The sequence below is a fragment of the Lactuca saligna genome, chromosome 1, assembly GCF_052625555.1.
Source record: "Lactuca saligna cultivar CGN05327 chromosome 1, ASM5262555v1, whole genome shotgun sequence".
Classification (NCBI taxonomy): Eukaryota; Viridiplantae; Streptophyta; class Magnoliopsida; order Asterales; family Asteraceae; genus Lactuca; species Lactuca saligna.
This window is the reverse complement of record NC_136417.1, coordinates 21,719,853-21,735,153: the sequence shown is the minus strand read 5'-3', so window position 1 is coordinate 21,735,153 and position 15,301 is coordinate 21,719,853. Positions and strand designations below refer to the sequence as shown.

Below are 15,301 nucleotides of genomic sequence, written 5' to 3'. Positions count from 1 at the left end.
ACAATTATACCCTTATCACATTTTTTCCATAATTTCAAATATATACCATACGATTCTTTTGAAAACAAAATTATGCCCAAACTATTTTTTTTTGGCCAACTTTTGCCTACATTACATGATTATTTATACAAAAATCATTAATGCATAATTCATTATTAATCACAATTCTAGTATGTTCTTCATTTGCATAACTTTTTCAAACAAAACCAATATGAAGGGAAACAGAAGTTAATATACCCAAACCAAAAATAACATAAATGTATGAATAATCAAACAAATTTATAAGAAACCAATTTAAAGTCAATACAAGAATAATCAAACAAATTCCAATGTATGAACTCAAACCAAAAACCAAAAAGCATGAACTCAAAGTGATAAAAAATCAAAAAACTATCATCCTAAGTAAGTCATTTACTTGCCCCCATCATTTTTTTTCAACAAACTTTTTCGTATTTTAAATGTAACTCTAAATAATGTCCCCGCATCAGATTGATTTCTCGAAAAAAACATGAGAGCTTATGATAATTCATCGGGTTCCAAATCCATTGGCTCTAACTCTTTACAAATTTCATCACCAGTATAAACCTGATGATAAGAGTTTTCGAATATTTTGTTACCCTCCCTCATAGCAGAAGCCACATCTTTAATTGCACTCATAATAACCTTTTCAAACGATTCAGGTTCAGCTTCAAGTTCATCTTCATCTTCAATTTCATGTTTCCTTTTTTTACTTTTGTACTTCTTAGAACTTGAATTTTGCACCGGTGAAAAGCATGTATGAGATAACACTTGAATATCATCAAGACCTTCATCATCATCATCTTCATTATTTTTTTGTTGTTTCTCAAGTGTTATGTCACTGCTTGCTAGTAACTTATCCACTTCTTCGATTGTTTCTACTTTTATATCCCCAGTTCTGTTCAATCGAGCATTCTTCCCTTTCGGGGTTTCAGCATGCACCCCCGAAGCCCTATCCTTTGCAAACAAAGCTATCATTTCATAGTTTGGTATTTTTTTGGACTTCAATGAAATTGCATTTGACTTTGATTGTAACACATAATCCCAAATACAATTATTGTTAAGAAAAACAACATAAATGTATAAAAACTAAGTAACATGCAATAAAAGAAACTTACATCAATTAGGTTGGCCTACACTTCCTCGTCCGCTTCAATTGGTTGTGTTTCAGAATTCCAACCGAACCCACTCAATGAAGTTCCGCGAAACATGTCATACCATTGCGAGAAACCTGATTTTAAAGTTTTCAAACGATTCTTTAAATGATTTTTCGTTAAACTCTCCCCAAACTTTTGCTTCAGTTCCTCCACCATGTTGTTGTACGCTTGTGGGATGAAGCTCCCACTAATCCTTAATCCTTTCTCATTTTGTGTCATCATAGATTGAATAAAACAATAATCCATCGAATCTGTCCCCTTTATTTGTTCTTTCTTAGTAACTTGTTCTTCCTTCATCATTTTGACCTACATAACATCATAAATAATCAAACCATGCATTGATAACATAAAAAATACATACTTAGAGGATGCACAAATAATGAGTAAATAACATCTCCAAAAGATAAATAACACAAATAAAGTCAAAACACTAACGATTCATACAACATCAAGTCAAACACAAAAGATCCATACAAAATCAAATTGAAATGCTATAATAAAAACTAGTTGCTACATTGACATATCTATCTCATTGTTTTGATTTGGAAAGTAATCAATCCACATCTGATTTGCAATTAAGTTCCTTATTAGCTCTGCCGCAACATTACTCTCACTTGTCTCTCTTATATTATGGCGCATTTCCTCTCTTGGTTCATTTAACATCTCCTGTAGGACCTCATCTTCAAGATTTTTGTCTCAATCTTCTTCTAACAAAAAGTTATGTAAAATACAACATGCCAAGAAAATGTTTGACTGTGTTTCATAAGAATAAAAAGGTTCTTGTGTACTTCTAATGATAGGAAACATTCTCTTTAGAACACCAAATGCCCGCTCTATAGCATTACGTAATGAAGCATGACGGAGATTAAACAACTCTTTTGCGTTCTCAGGGGCCCGAGCAGAATACTCCTTCAAATGATATCTGACACCACGATATGGTGCCATTAGTGTAGTTGTATGAGGCAAACCAGCATCTACCAAATAGTATCGGCCTACAAATAAGTTATAATTAGTTATGTATTAAAATAAGATTACACATAAGACTAATTTTGGTATTAAAAATTTACCATTTGGAATTACTAGTTTATCTTCTCTAGTGAGTGCATTCTTTAGTATCATTGAGTCTGATGTTGTACCCTCCCAGCCACTTAAAATGTACGTAAACTTTAAATCAAACGTACAAGCAACTAAGACATTTATCGTAGGGTATCCCTTGCGATCACGATATCTAGGGGTATCTTTGGTAGGTACTTTGACACGAACATGTGTCCCGTCAATTGCACATATACAATTTTTGAAGTAAGGATAAAATCGTTTTTTTTCCTGAATTTCTTTTTGTACAATGTCACCTTTTGGTTGTTGAATATAATGACTTTCCAGTGATATAATTGCTCGGAGAACTCTATGGAAGCACCTACTTGTAGTGGATTTAGAGGGACGGTATATCCAAGACACAAATCGATTTCTAAAATCATTGCCGACAATGTGCAAAAATCTTGCTACATGCTCTTCAACGGACATGCGTTGAGTAGCTCGAAGACCACCAACTTGTTGTAAGATAGTGCACAATTTCTTAAAAGCCTGCTCACTCATACGGATAAGTTCACGGCATTGTCCACCATTTGAAAGGTCGTGTAGCAACTGTTCACGTATACGTCGTCGCTTTAAAATAAGTTTTCTAGAAGGTAATTTGGGACGGTTTGTGTTGGCAAGGGCACGATGTGTCAAAATAGCCATCAATAAGCAAATCATATGAATTACTTGTCTTTGACTTGACTCTGAGAGATTGAGCAGGTGTTTGTAGCTCACTATCCATCGAAAAATGTTACCTATTGTATGTAAATGTTATATAAATTAATCTAATTGTCTTATTTTATTATATATCAATCTAAATTGTTTTATTTTATTATATACTATTATAATAATAAATTACCTTTATAGTTGTTGAATGATTTTGAATCAATACATATTAAAATCAATTTAATATGTTTTACTTTTATATAATGTAGGTAAACCAACATTAATAAAAACACAAATTATGCAAATTGTTCATTTACAACCAAGGGTAAAATAGACCAAGAAAAAAAAAGATACAACCAAGGTCAAAAAAGTCCAACTACTTATGCAAATTGTTGTAATTACATAAAAAGGAGGTCAAATAAGCAAAATTATACTAAACAATTTCATCCAAAACAAATCAACACTCACTATAAAAAAAAACATGAATTTATGAATTCTGCCTTTTTCTATAACATGTTGATTGTTCAAATTTATGATTGGTGTTAGTGATGCTTTGGAATAAAAGACAACATAGCTTTAGTTGTTTATCTATTCCAAACAAAACATGCAGTTTCATGAAGTTTAATATTAAGATATGTATTTTAAATCTTCAAGATAACTTTGAACAAGTTCTTCAAAGAAGGCAGGGAATGATTTCTGGAGGACTAACCATTAAAGAGTTAAATGACTTGCTTGATCGGTTAGCATCAAGTTAAAATAGGTATGCCCATGTCATCTATTTACCAAAATACCCCCATCTAATAATTATTTATCTGTTAACACAGAGCAGAGAAGATTTCCATTCTCTTTGATCTGAACGTATGTAATTGTTTCCCATATCTTGAAGCAGTAAAAAAATGAAGCAGGAAAATTGTTTGAAGCAGAAAAAAAAACAGGAACACAGTGTACAATGGAAGCAATGAAGCAGAAAAAATGGAGAAAATTGGAGTGAAGAAGATAAAACCTGATAGCAGCAGATTGCAAGAGTCGCTCGTGGTATGCAAAGGTGGGAAGAGACGTCGCTTGTGTGTTGTATGTGTGAAGAAGTCGCTATATAGGGGTTATATTGAGAATACGTTGAAATGTATCTCCTCACGGATTCTCTTCTCTCCGAATCACTCCAATTTGGGAGGAAGATTAGGAGAGAAGTTAATCCTCCCAAATCCTTTCATTTCTTTCTGAATCATTCCAACCAATTAACTCGGGAACACGATCGACACACACTTTCTCTCCGATTCCCTCCATTTCTCTCCAAATCGCTCCTTAAATTCCTCTCGGGAATAGGGTGTAAGCGAAAGCGCTCGCCTAGAGCATACGATGCGCTCCAAATTGAAAAAAAAAATATGGACATACTTATAAATACTTAAATTTATATAAACCTATTGGCCCATCCATCTTAATTAAAAACCTATTTTCTATTAATTACCCTAAGCGCTATTAAGCACAATGCGCTAAAAATCCGAAAAGGCGACAGCTTAAGGGAATCGCTGCTTTAGGTCAAGTTTGCTATCATATACTTTGTAACTTATCTGAATTCAAGTTACTGTAGCGTGTAGTAGTTGAGAAGTCTAGGGTTTTTAGAGGAGAGTAGGAAGTTTGCATGAAATCTTGAAGGAAAGGTGTTTTATTCACAGTGGCGTGATAAATTTATTCAATTTGCTTCACTCTGTTTTATTGAACAGCGTTTTCTTGGATTTTAATTTCTTTCAGTTAAGAAAACGCCGCATGGTTCCCTTTTCTCATAAACCCCTAAAGCTGAAAGCTTAAATAAAACCCTAGTTTCTCCAATTCTTTCTTCACCTCCCTCCATTCCACTTTCTTCTAGCGTCACAAACAACCGGGAAAAGATTAAGAGCTAAATGGGGATATTTGAACCTTTTCGTGCAATCGGATACATTACAAGCAGCGTTCCTTTCTCTGTTCAAAGATTGGGCACAGAGACCTTTGTCACAGTCAGTGTTGGCAAATCCTGGCAGATTTACAATGTAAGAAAGCTTTTTTTCTCCATTCTGCTGGTTTTTGTTGTATCGACTCTATATTTTTTTGTGGGTTTTGTTTAATCTAAATAAACATAACATGTGCGCTTCTTTGCTTGACAGTGTGCTAAGCTCAGTCTGGTTCTTGTTGGTAAGTTTACTTATACATTTAAAAATTTTAATATATGTTATGCTAATAACTCTCTGCGGTTGGATCCCTGAGTCTAATATTTGGATTTTCTTTAAAGGTCCTCAACTTGCAAAAAAGATTCGGGCTCTTGCTTCATATCGTGACTATACATTTGCTGCATATGGAAATGATATTGGGGTATTCAAGCGTGCTCATCAGGTTCTCAATTCATATCCTTCTTACTTCTTAAAATTGTTAAAAAGATCTTGTTTTATTCATGCAAAGTATAGTTTTGAAAAATGTACAATTATGCAAATTAAGCTGAAAGGTATTGTGCGTGTAAACAGGTGGCTACATGGAGTAGACACAATGCTAAAGTCAACATGTTGCTTCTATTTGGAGAACATGTTCTTAGTGTTGATGTAGAAGGCAATGTTTTCATATGGGCCTTCAAAGGAACGGATGAGAATCCCTCTCCAGTTGGACATATTTTGCTAGATAATGAATTCACTCCAAGTTGTATTATGCATCCAGACACTTACTTAAACAAGGTAACATTTGTTGCTGCTTTATCACATATTTTTCACTACTAGTAACTTACTGAAAGCATGTAAACAGGTGATTTTTGGAAGTCAAGATGGTTCACTTCAACTTTGGAACATCAGCACAAAGAAAAAACTTTATGAGTTCAAAGGGTGGAATTCATCTATATCCTGTTGTGTTTCTTCTCCAGCTTTAGATGTGATTGCTGTTGGGTGTGCTGATGGAAAGATTCATGTTCACAATATTCGTTATGATGAAGAAGTGGTTGCTTTTAGTCAAACTACTCGAGGTGCTGTGACTGCATTGTCATTCAGAACTGGTAAGGGGATTTTTTTTTCTCTCACATAAAGTCCTGTATTGGTAAAGTGTCTGAATGGATAATGATCTAGGTCTGGATGAAGTGCTGTGTACATAAGGATTGTATTATTTCTAGACTGAATAAACCGTTTGAACGGGACTAAATGACCATTTTACCCTTACATTTAAAAAAAGGTTTCAATGTTCATCAATCTTAACATGAGAGGAGAAGGGAAAATAGGTAAAGGGTTAGTGTCTGAATACGTTAAGTCATTCAGTCAAGATTAAGTGAAAAAGAAACATGTATAGCTGTCCTGATCTCATTGGCTGATGATTGTTGAAGAATAAATCATTATATTTCTCAATCTTTACTCTATTTTGTAGATGGTCAACCTCTTTTAGCATCTGGAGGCTCATCTGGTGTCATAAGCATTTGGAATCTTGAAAAGAGGCGGCTACAATCTGTTATCAGAGATGCTCATGATAGCTCTGTGATTTCATTGCATTTTTTTGCTAATGAACCGGTGTTAATGAGTACATCTGCAGACAACTCTGTAAAGGTAAAAACATGAAACATCTCTATGATTTCATTGCATTTCTTGGATCTTACTTCATATGTACTTTTGTAGATGTGGATTTTTGATACAAGTGATGGTGATCCTCGTTTGTTAAAGTTCCGAAGTGGTCACAGTGCGCCTCCTCTTTGTATAAGGTAATAAGATGTTTACAGTCACACCAAACCTGTTAGTATGAATGCATTATAAAAAGTCAGTATAGAATGTGAATTTTGAACTATTACTTTTGTTTTTCTTTTGTGTATACAAATTGTATATATGTTAATATATGAACCAAATATATTATATATGTTGTATTTGATGTTAATGGAGAGACTTTGCAGGTTCTATGCTAATGGGAGACACATTCTATCTGCTGGTCAAGATCGTGCATTCCGCCTCTTCTCTGTTATTCAGGTTGAATACCATCTTTGCCCTCACTGTATTAGTGTATTATATATACATATATATATATATATGTATGTATGTATGTGTATGTGTATGTGTATACATACAGACACAACACATACATGGGTATATATGTATGTATAATGTGTTCTGTAAGGTTCTACCTTTATAGTAGTTTATATCAAATTGAAATTAAGCAGTTGTTTTTTTTAATAAATTTTCATCTTATGTGTATCTATAATTGTTTCAATCAGGATCAACAAAGTAGAGAGCTTTCTCAGCGTCATGTAACAAAAAGAGCAAAGAAACTTAAAGTGAAGGTATGATGAGAAGCAAATCTATTTTTTAGCATATACAGTTTTGTTCAGATTCATGTTTTTCATCTTACATATCTAATTGGTCTTTTTTTTTTCAGCAAGAAGAAATAAAATTGAAGCCTGTGATTGCATTTGATGTTGGTATGTTGTCTTATCAAAATCTAACATTGCTCTGACACAGTTGATTCATAAATTTGTTTTTATGTTTTTACTTAAACTTGTCATCTAATGTTTCATTTTGGGGCTAATTGTAATAGCTGAAATTAGGGAACGCGATTGGTCGAATGTAGTTACATGTCATATTGATACTCCACATGCATATGTTTGGAGGCTACAAAACTTTGTTCTTGGTGAGCATATCCTGACACCTACCACATATATTCAAGCTCCAGTGAAGGTAATTATTCTAAGCCACTTGTCTGTATCATTACCTGTTTTACTACAATAATTACATTATCAATCTATTGTTAGTAAAATAGGCTTGAGCCACATTATATCTTAATGTTTTTTTTTATATATATCAATGGCAGGCTTGCACTATCAGTTCATGTGGGAATTTTGCTATACTAGGCACAGCAGGTGGTTGGATTGAAAAATTTAACCTTCAATCTGGTATAAGCAGAGGATGTTATGTGGACATGTCTGAAAAAGGAAGCTGTGCTCATGATGGAGAGGTGGTTGGTGTTGCCTGTGATTCAACAAATTCTCTAATGATCAGTGCTGGGTATAATGGTGATGTAAAGGTATGTGCTTCATCAACAAGCTATCATCAAAATAATTAATAATATGTTCCCTTTTTTGCAAAAGGGTATAATTGTAATAATGAGAAGTTAAAAAAAAAACAGTGTCATTGAAAAGTACATAAACTAAAATGGGCTATATTGCACCAAATTAACAAAATGGAAGCCATCATATTTCTTCATGGCAGTTTCCGGTATATCTTAGTAATGTTGTGTTTTTTTTTTTTAGGTTTGGAGTTTTAAAGGACGAGAACTAAAATCAAGGTGGGAAATTGGTTGCAAAGTGGTTAAGATCATCTACCATCGTTCTAATGGTAATTTATGTTTGCCCTCTTATCCACACACACAATGACACAAAGTTATGTAGCTTACATGATGATTTCAAGGCATTGTTGATTGATTTCAGGTCTTTTGGCTAGTGTTACGGATGATTTAGTTATACGTATGTTTGATGTGGTGGCATTAAAAATGGTTCGTAAGTTTGAAGGTCATACTGATAGAATCACAGACATTTGTTTTAGTGAAGATGGAAAATGGCTTTTGTCTTCCAGTATGGATGGCACTCTTAGGATTTGGGATGTCATTTTGGCAAGGCAGATTGATGCTATACATGTTGATGTATCTATAACTGCTTTGTCTTTATCACCGAATATGGATGTTTTGGCTACAACTCATGTTGATCAGAATGGAGTCTATCTCTGGTAAGCTGTTTCTATTTTCTGCTCCATTCTTATTATTATACCTCAAACTTCATAATTTGCCCAATTTTACCAGTGACATGCCGGATGTTAATAAAAAAAAAAGTTGAAATCTGTATTGTTGTGTGTGTCTGTGTGTTATCAGGGTAAACCAGGCAATGTTTTCTGGGGCCCCACATATTGATTCTTATGGAAGTGGAAAGGAGGTGGTGAAGGTTAAATTGCCTTCTATCTCATCAGGAGGAGGAGAGGAGGGTTCTAAAGATGATGGTGATTCAGATAATAAGCCGCCTACTTTCACCAACTCTCAGCCTCCTCAACTGCTTGATAAACAAATTCCAGATCTTGTTACCCTTTCAATGTTACCAAAGAGCCAGTGGCAAAGTTTGATCAATTTGGACATCATTAAGGTTTGTTTTTTTTTTTACACTTCAAATTATTATTGGCTCTCGAAAACTCGACTTAAATATTTCATTGTTTTGGCTGTTGTGATTAAAAGTAGTTTTGCAAATTGCAATTTTCAGGAACGCAACAAGCCGATTGAGCCTCCAAAAAAACCTGAAAAGGCCCCATTCTTTTTACCTTCAATACCCTCTCTTTCTGGAGAAATTTTGTTTAAGGCAACAACAACAACTGATCAGACCACCGATGAAGAAAAGGGAACACAAGCTGATGATCAGTTTCATAAAGTTACCAATCTGCCCTCATCACCCTTTGTACAATATATCCAGTCATCCGTTGAGACCAAAAACTGTAAGTTTATCATTACTCCTTCCTAAAGCACACACATCATCATCTCAAAATAATACTCGTATGTGTGAATTTATTCTTTTTGATTGTTTTTTTTTTTAATCTGATCAGTTGAGGGGTTGACGGATTATCTGAAAAGTTTATCTCCTTCAACATTGGATATGGAGCTACGGATGCTTCAGATTATTGATGATGATGAAGAGCAAGAACCTGAAAAGAGACCAGAGCTGTTAATCCTTGAACTGCTACTTGAGTATTTAATACATGAAGTATCACATGGAAACAACTTTGAATTCATACAGGCTCTCATCCGATTGTTCTTGAAGGTTTTGGACTTTTGTGATTTTGCATATGCCTTTCAAATTTTTATTTCTATTGGATTTGGAGTTGATTGGATTGATATTAATTGATGCAGATACATGGTGAAACGATGAGACGACATTCCAAGTTAGATAAGCTTCTAGAGGCTCAGTCTGGTATATGGCAAAAGCTAGATGGGATGTTTCAGAGTGCTAGATGTATGGTTACTTTTCTTAGTAACTCACAGTTTTAAATTTTCATCATATCATTAAATACGTCTTGGGTTCTTGTGCATTTTACCACCAAATTTTGTCAATGTCACAAGGACTATTTATGAACTTGTAGAAATTTTGAGTTGTTTGGAAAATAGGAACAAATATTTGTTTGATTTGATTTCATCAATTTTGTGTTACCTTATATTATGCATATTTATATTTATTTACGCCCTTGCCCTTGCCCTTGATTGTGTTTTATTTTGTGCTTGGTTATCTTATCTACTACCCCATTTTCAATGGCTGTTTGTATCATTTCGCTACTCTTAACTGTATAATAATGTAATCATCGATTGTAATCTTTAGTTGAAAAAAGTTATCACATTTTGCTTTGAATAGAAATGGTCACCACACATTTTATTGCATTGAACAGATATCGAAATTGCATTTCCACTAATGTTAACAAAAAAAATTCATGTGCCTTTCCTCTGGATTCATTCCCTTGTTCTTGGGCATATTATATAATTTTAGTCAACACATATGAGGAGTATTGTCAATTGGGCAAGTTAATCTTGTGGTTTGTATTTTCTACACTTTCAAGTATTGTAAGTATTGTATAGACTTTTTTTTTTTTTTTTTTTTTTTTTTTTGAAATGAGAAACTAATTAATTAACCTACTCCTAAATAACCATCTATATCTCTAAAGAGGCTTGAACCTATGACCTCTCAATTGAAAGAGTCACTCCGTACCGCTAGGCATTAACCCTTTGGCACAAGTATTGTATAAAAAAACTATCGCTAGGCATTCACCCTTTGGCACTTTGGCACAAGTATTGTATAAAAAAAACTGTTTTGTTTGTTTGTTTTTTTTCTTGTGCAGTGGTTTTGTAATATCTAGTTATCTATACAGAAATATAATACTGAAGGAATAGAGAAATACATAACCGGGCATTTGGTCTAGTGGTATGATTCTCGCTTTGGGTGCGAGAGGTCCCGAGTTCGATTCTCGGAATGCCCCCTTTTTTATGAAGAGATTGACGGCATTAGTTTCCTTTGCCAATTTGTTTTCTATATTATAGATGCATAAAGTATACGAGTTTTGTGACCGGCCATTTTGTTTTTTTAAAAATATTTACCAATGAATACACGGCCATTTTGTTTGATTAGTAAAACGTACTTTACTTTTTTAATGAGCTTAAAATATATTTTTTAATCTCTTATTCTAAAAAATTGTTTTCCATCAAAATTGTAAATATCTGTCCGCTTCTCGATAACTATTTTTTATTAATTTTTTTTGTTTTGATATTAATAAATTAATTCAATTGCAAACGCTAGTAACTAATTTTCTTAAATTTCTACTTCAAAGATTTTATTAGCTTACCAAAAATTGCATTAAATGGTCTTGTTGCTAAATTAGGAGACCATTCCAACTAAACGATGAATATATGCAAATTACGTTTATATGATATTATGTTAAACCGTGGAAACCACAACTTTATAATATAGACAATTAAAGTAGAGTAGAAAATCAATACTAAATCATATTGAAATATGATTGTTAATGTAGGATGATATTGTATTTTAATAAATGAGATTTAAAGGTATTGCAATAAAATAGTACAAATTAGAAGTATAATATTGAAAAAAGTTATTATTTTGTAAGAATAATAATGTATGAAATAAGAAATTTTTAATAATTTAAAACTAAAATATGTTGAAATATAGAAAATATAAAAGTTTGTGAAAACAAAGCGGAGAATATGTACGGATATGACTTTCAATGTAGAATAACATTATTATAATGTAATAAATAAGACTTTTAAAATATTGTAATAGTATAAATTTGAGACCATATTATGTTATAAAAATAGCATGAGAATTGAAATCTATATTCCTTATATTTAATAAGTTAACTTTTGTAAAATTTTTAATAAAATAAATTAGTTACTAAAGGAAATGTAAAATTTAAATATAATCATGATCTACTATTTAAAAGAAAAAAAAATCAGTTTTCTTTGTTCAAATAACATTTAAGGTGGCAATGTTATATATATATATATATATATATATATATATATATATATATATATATATATATATATATATATATATATATATTAGTTTACAATCCGTAGTAATTGCGATTACAAAATTAATTAAACTTTTATAGTAAAAATTCATATGTATTAATCAATTATAATAAATAAATTATTAACTAAGAGATATACTAAAATTTTAAAGTTAGTTATAACATCAAATTTAACATATAATTACAAAAGGTAAATGTTTTTATAAAAAAATTTAAAATCTATTATTTAAAACTTTAACATCAATAATTGTGAGTCTTGTGGAACATATATAAAATAAGGCCAATTTGAATTTTGAAATTAGTTGCCTAATATATATTCTATACACGTGACATGATATGAATTAGGGGTTGTATAAGAGTGATGCATGACAAAAAAATATATTAAAATTATTCTTTTATTAATATTGAGAGATTGTTGTTTATCCATCAACATGAAAATATGATTTTTTTTATCATGTCATTAAATTGAACTCCATATTAAATCTTTATTGCTTTACTCAGAGACTTGTTGTAGATTATACTTTATTTTTCATCACAAAATTTACCATCTATATACAATAGAAATGTAATAATTTTGATTCCATCAATAGTTCTTCGGAAGAATCAACTAACTTCTCCCTTCTTTAGCGATATGGGGGAAAAGGAACCGTCTACCGGTTGTGAAGCTATACATCAGGTAAGTGTCTTGATGAGGATAACTAAATTGATACGTCAGAGTTGGCTGCTAGCACAACAGGGTGGTGCTTTATTGCACCGTAGTAGGACGCACGATAACATTCATGGTGGTGCTTTAGGATTCCAGTGTACCGTGTCCAAGATTAGAACGAGCTTTTCAACAGACTGCTACTTTATAAATATGGTTAATTACTTTGCACTGAGTCCAATAGCCCTCTCGATACCTATTAGAAATTTGTAGCTAATGGTCGGTTTCTCATTGTTAGAGCCTTTTTCGAGTGCACGGAGCCCCAACAAGGAAGGAGTTCATGGTTTATGGTTCATAATGTTAATCTCTCATTTTTTACTATTCCTAGTGAAAATATATTAATAAACAACAAAATTTAGTTTCAAAGACACATTAATATATGCATATTTATACTTATTGAATATATATATATATATATATATATATATATATATATATATATATATATATATATATATATATATATACAAAGGGAAAAAAAAACCTAGTTTTTACGTGTGAATTTTTACACATACATTGTTTGTTGTAATAAGATATCAAAATGAGAGAACTTATTTGTGTTCATGTTGCTCCTTGCTCTCTTTCTGTTTCTTTTTTTTCTCTTTTGTTTTATAATTTTTGTTTATATAATGTTAGTGTTTTATACTCTTTTTCTTATTATTTTAGATAGCAACTACAATTAATTTATAAATAAATTTTAAATTACCCTTACTAGGTAATTATTTTTTAAAAACACATCTCAATTAAAAATTGAAATATAAACGTATTTCTTTCATTTTGGACAATTTATGTTTGATTATTTTACGTTATTATTTTGTAAGAGAAAACGAAAATACATTGTTTGGAATGGAATAAAATAGGAGTAATTTGTTATTTTGTATTCATCTTCTTTTTCTTTTTTTATATCACATATTCCAACTCACAAAATCACCCCTTTCCGTCCTTTTATGTTTTCCATCCTTTTTGGCAAACATGCAATTGCCCATTTGCCCATTATCTTCCATTTGGAGTCGACAAAAATGTCGTCCCCCCCCCCCCCCCCCCCCCCCCCCCCCCAAAAAAAAAAAAAAAAAAAAAAAAAAAAAAAAAAAAAAACGATCAAAATAGGATGCAAGTGGTTTCGCAGTTATTGTTCCGAATTGGCCATAACTTTAGGGTGTCACTATTATTCTTTATATTAAAAAAAATTTGTATTTATAAGAAATATTTTACCCAAAATCAACATGAAAATGGAACATAGAAAGAATAGATGTTTTGTTATTTTAAACTAACAATATTGTATTTTTTGACTACCGATATGTATTTTGTGACTACCTTCAATGCCAACAAAAGTTCAAACCAACGTTCACCCAGCAAAGAGAGAGAAATCAAGAAAATAATAAAATTTTACATAATACTAGAAAAAGGAAAATAAGATCCGAATTACAGAAACCTAACCATTAATATTTGGACCAAAAGCTTCTGAAAATCATACATATATTATATTAGATCATTACCATCATTTTATCGACCTATCCGGTTATGAACCGGTCTCATGTGAACCAAGACCCATTAATGGCCAAACGACCCGTTTCTTCCTTCACATGAACCATAAAGATCCGAATGACAATCCATTTGTTCTTGCCATTCAAACGCGAAGACCCTACTACGCTTCGCATCTACCTTATCCATCATGTTCTCATAATGCTCCATTTCTCCAAATAGACTCAGCCCATGGGTATTACCCGTATCCGCACCGCTTGCCACCATTGCCGGAAAAGGTCCATTACCCTCATACTCTCCACCAACGCCACCACCCTCCATGAATTTAGCCGGAGATTCTGGATACGAAAGTTGAAGACTAGTGTTCCCATTTCCGTTCACATCTGGGGTTTGGCGGCGGTGGTGGCTGGTGTCGGGCTTGCTGGAAGTGGAAGAAAGTTTCTTGTTTTTCCGGCAGACTCCGCCGACTGGGATGTTTCGGAGTGTGCCACCTTTGGTCCAGTAGCGTCTACATGACCTGCAGAAGTAACGTGGCTGGGAAAGAGAGTAGTTGTTGTAGTAACAGAACTTGGTTTCGGTGGAGTCGCATCGGGGACAATGGACCTGCTTCAGGGCTTGGTCCTGGTTTGGTTCCATTGATGCCACAAAGGTCGGCGAATATGAGGGTGGTTGAAACCAGTCAGATGAAGCCATGGAGGGTTTTTCTGTTTTAAGGAAGGGAGGTTTTGCATTGTGTGCCATTTAAAGAGAACTATCGGTGACATAACGTCATAACCCATGTGGTGTCGTGTGGTTTTCCATCAATGTTCAAATGAGTTTATATTATTTAATAATAAAGTTACATTTATAATTTGTATTTAAAAACAAGATTTGAGCGAAACTGATTAGTTGAAATTTCGGTTGGGTCGTGACTTTACACGTTGGGTCCAATGAATGTTAGATTTGACGGTAGACACGTTTTGTACGACAGAGTATATGTATGTGCGACTGTAGGTGACGTCGTTAGAAGACATTGAGCCGGAATTCAGCGGAAATCGAAGATGACTCTTGTTCGAGGGACCTAGTGGTCTCTTCTGAAATCAAAGGGCATATATTCTCCTTGATGATGACGTGTCTCGTTCTAGGTTGTCCACGTAGGAAGCGCGTTT

The 15,301-nt window shown here is 32.9% G+C and overlaps 2 protein-coding genes and 1 non-coding gene across 3 annotated transcripts; 2 read left to right on the top strand and 1 right to left on the bottom strand.

Moving 5' to 3' along the window:
- Window positions 1-1,151: 1,151 nt before the first annotated feature.
- LOC145003361 (uncharacterized) lies at window positions 1,152-2,912 on the bottom strand. The gene is made up of 3 exons (XM_078962490.1): window positions 2,243-2,912; window positions 1,914-2,167; window positions 1,152-1,481 (listed from the first exon to the last, which is right to left on the bottom strand). The coding sequence occupies exons 1-3, from the start codon at window positions 2,910-2,912 to the stop codon at window positions 1,152-1,154; spliced, it is 1,254 nt and encodes a 417-aa protein (XP_078818616.1).
- A 1,527-nt stretch (window positions 2,913-4,439) lies between these two features.
- LOC145027976 (transducin family protein / WD-40 repeat family protein) lies at window positions 4,440-10,105 on the top strand. Its single transcript, XM_078976945.1, has 18 exons — window positions 4,440-4,939; window positions 5,054-5,081; window positions 5,179-5,279; window positions 5,408-5,611; window positions 5,679-5,922; window positions 6,285-6,460; window positions 6,530-6,612; window positions 6,799-6,871; window positions 7,117-7,182; window positions 7,278-7,320; window positions 7,437-7,576; window positions 7,710-7,922; window positions 8,149-8,233; window positions 8,326-8,620; window positions 8,763-9,027; window positions 9,142-9,370; window positions 9,479-9,693; window positions 9,783-10,105. The coding sequence occupies exons 1-18, from the start codon at window positions 4,814-4,816 to the stop codon at window positions 9,918-9,920; spliced, it is 2,724 nt and encodes a 907-aa protein (XP_078833071.1). The 5' UTR covers window positions 4,440-4,813; the 3' UTR covers window positions 9,921-10,105.
- Window positions 10,106-10,825: 720 nt separating this feature from the next.
- On the top strand, window positions 10,826-10,897 carry TRNAP-UGG (transfer RNA proline (anticodon UGG)). Its single transcript has one exon. It is a non-coding gene; the product is annotated as a tRNA-Pro (tRNA).
- Window positions 10,898-15,301: the final 4,404 nt, after the last annotated feature.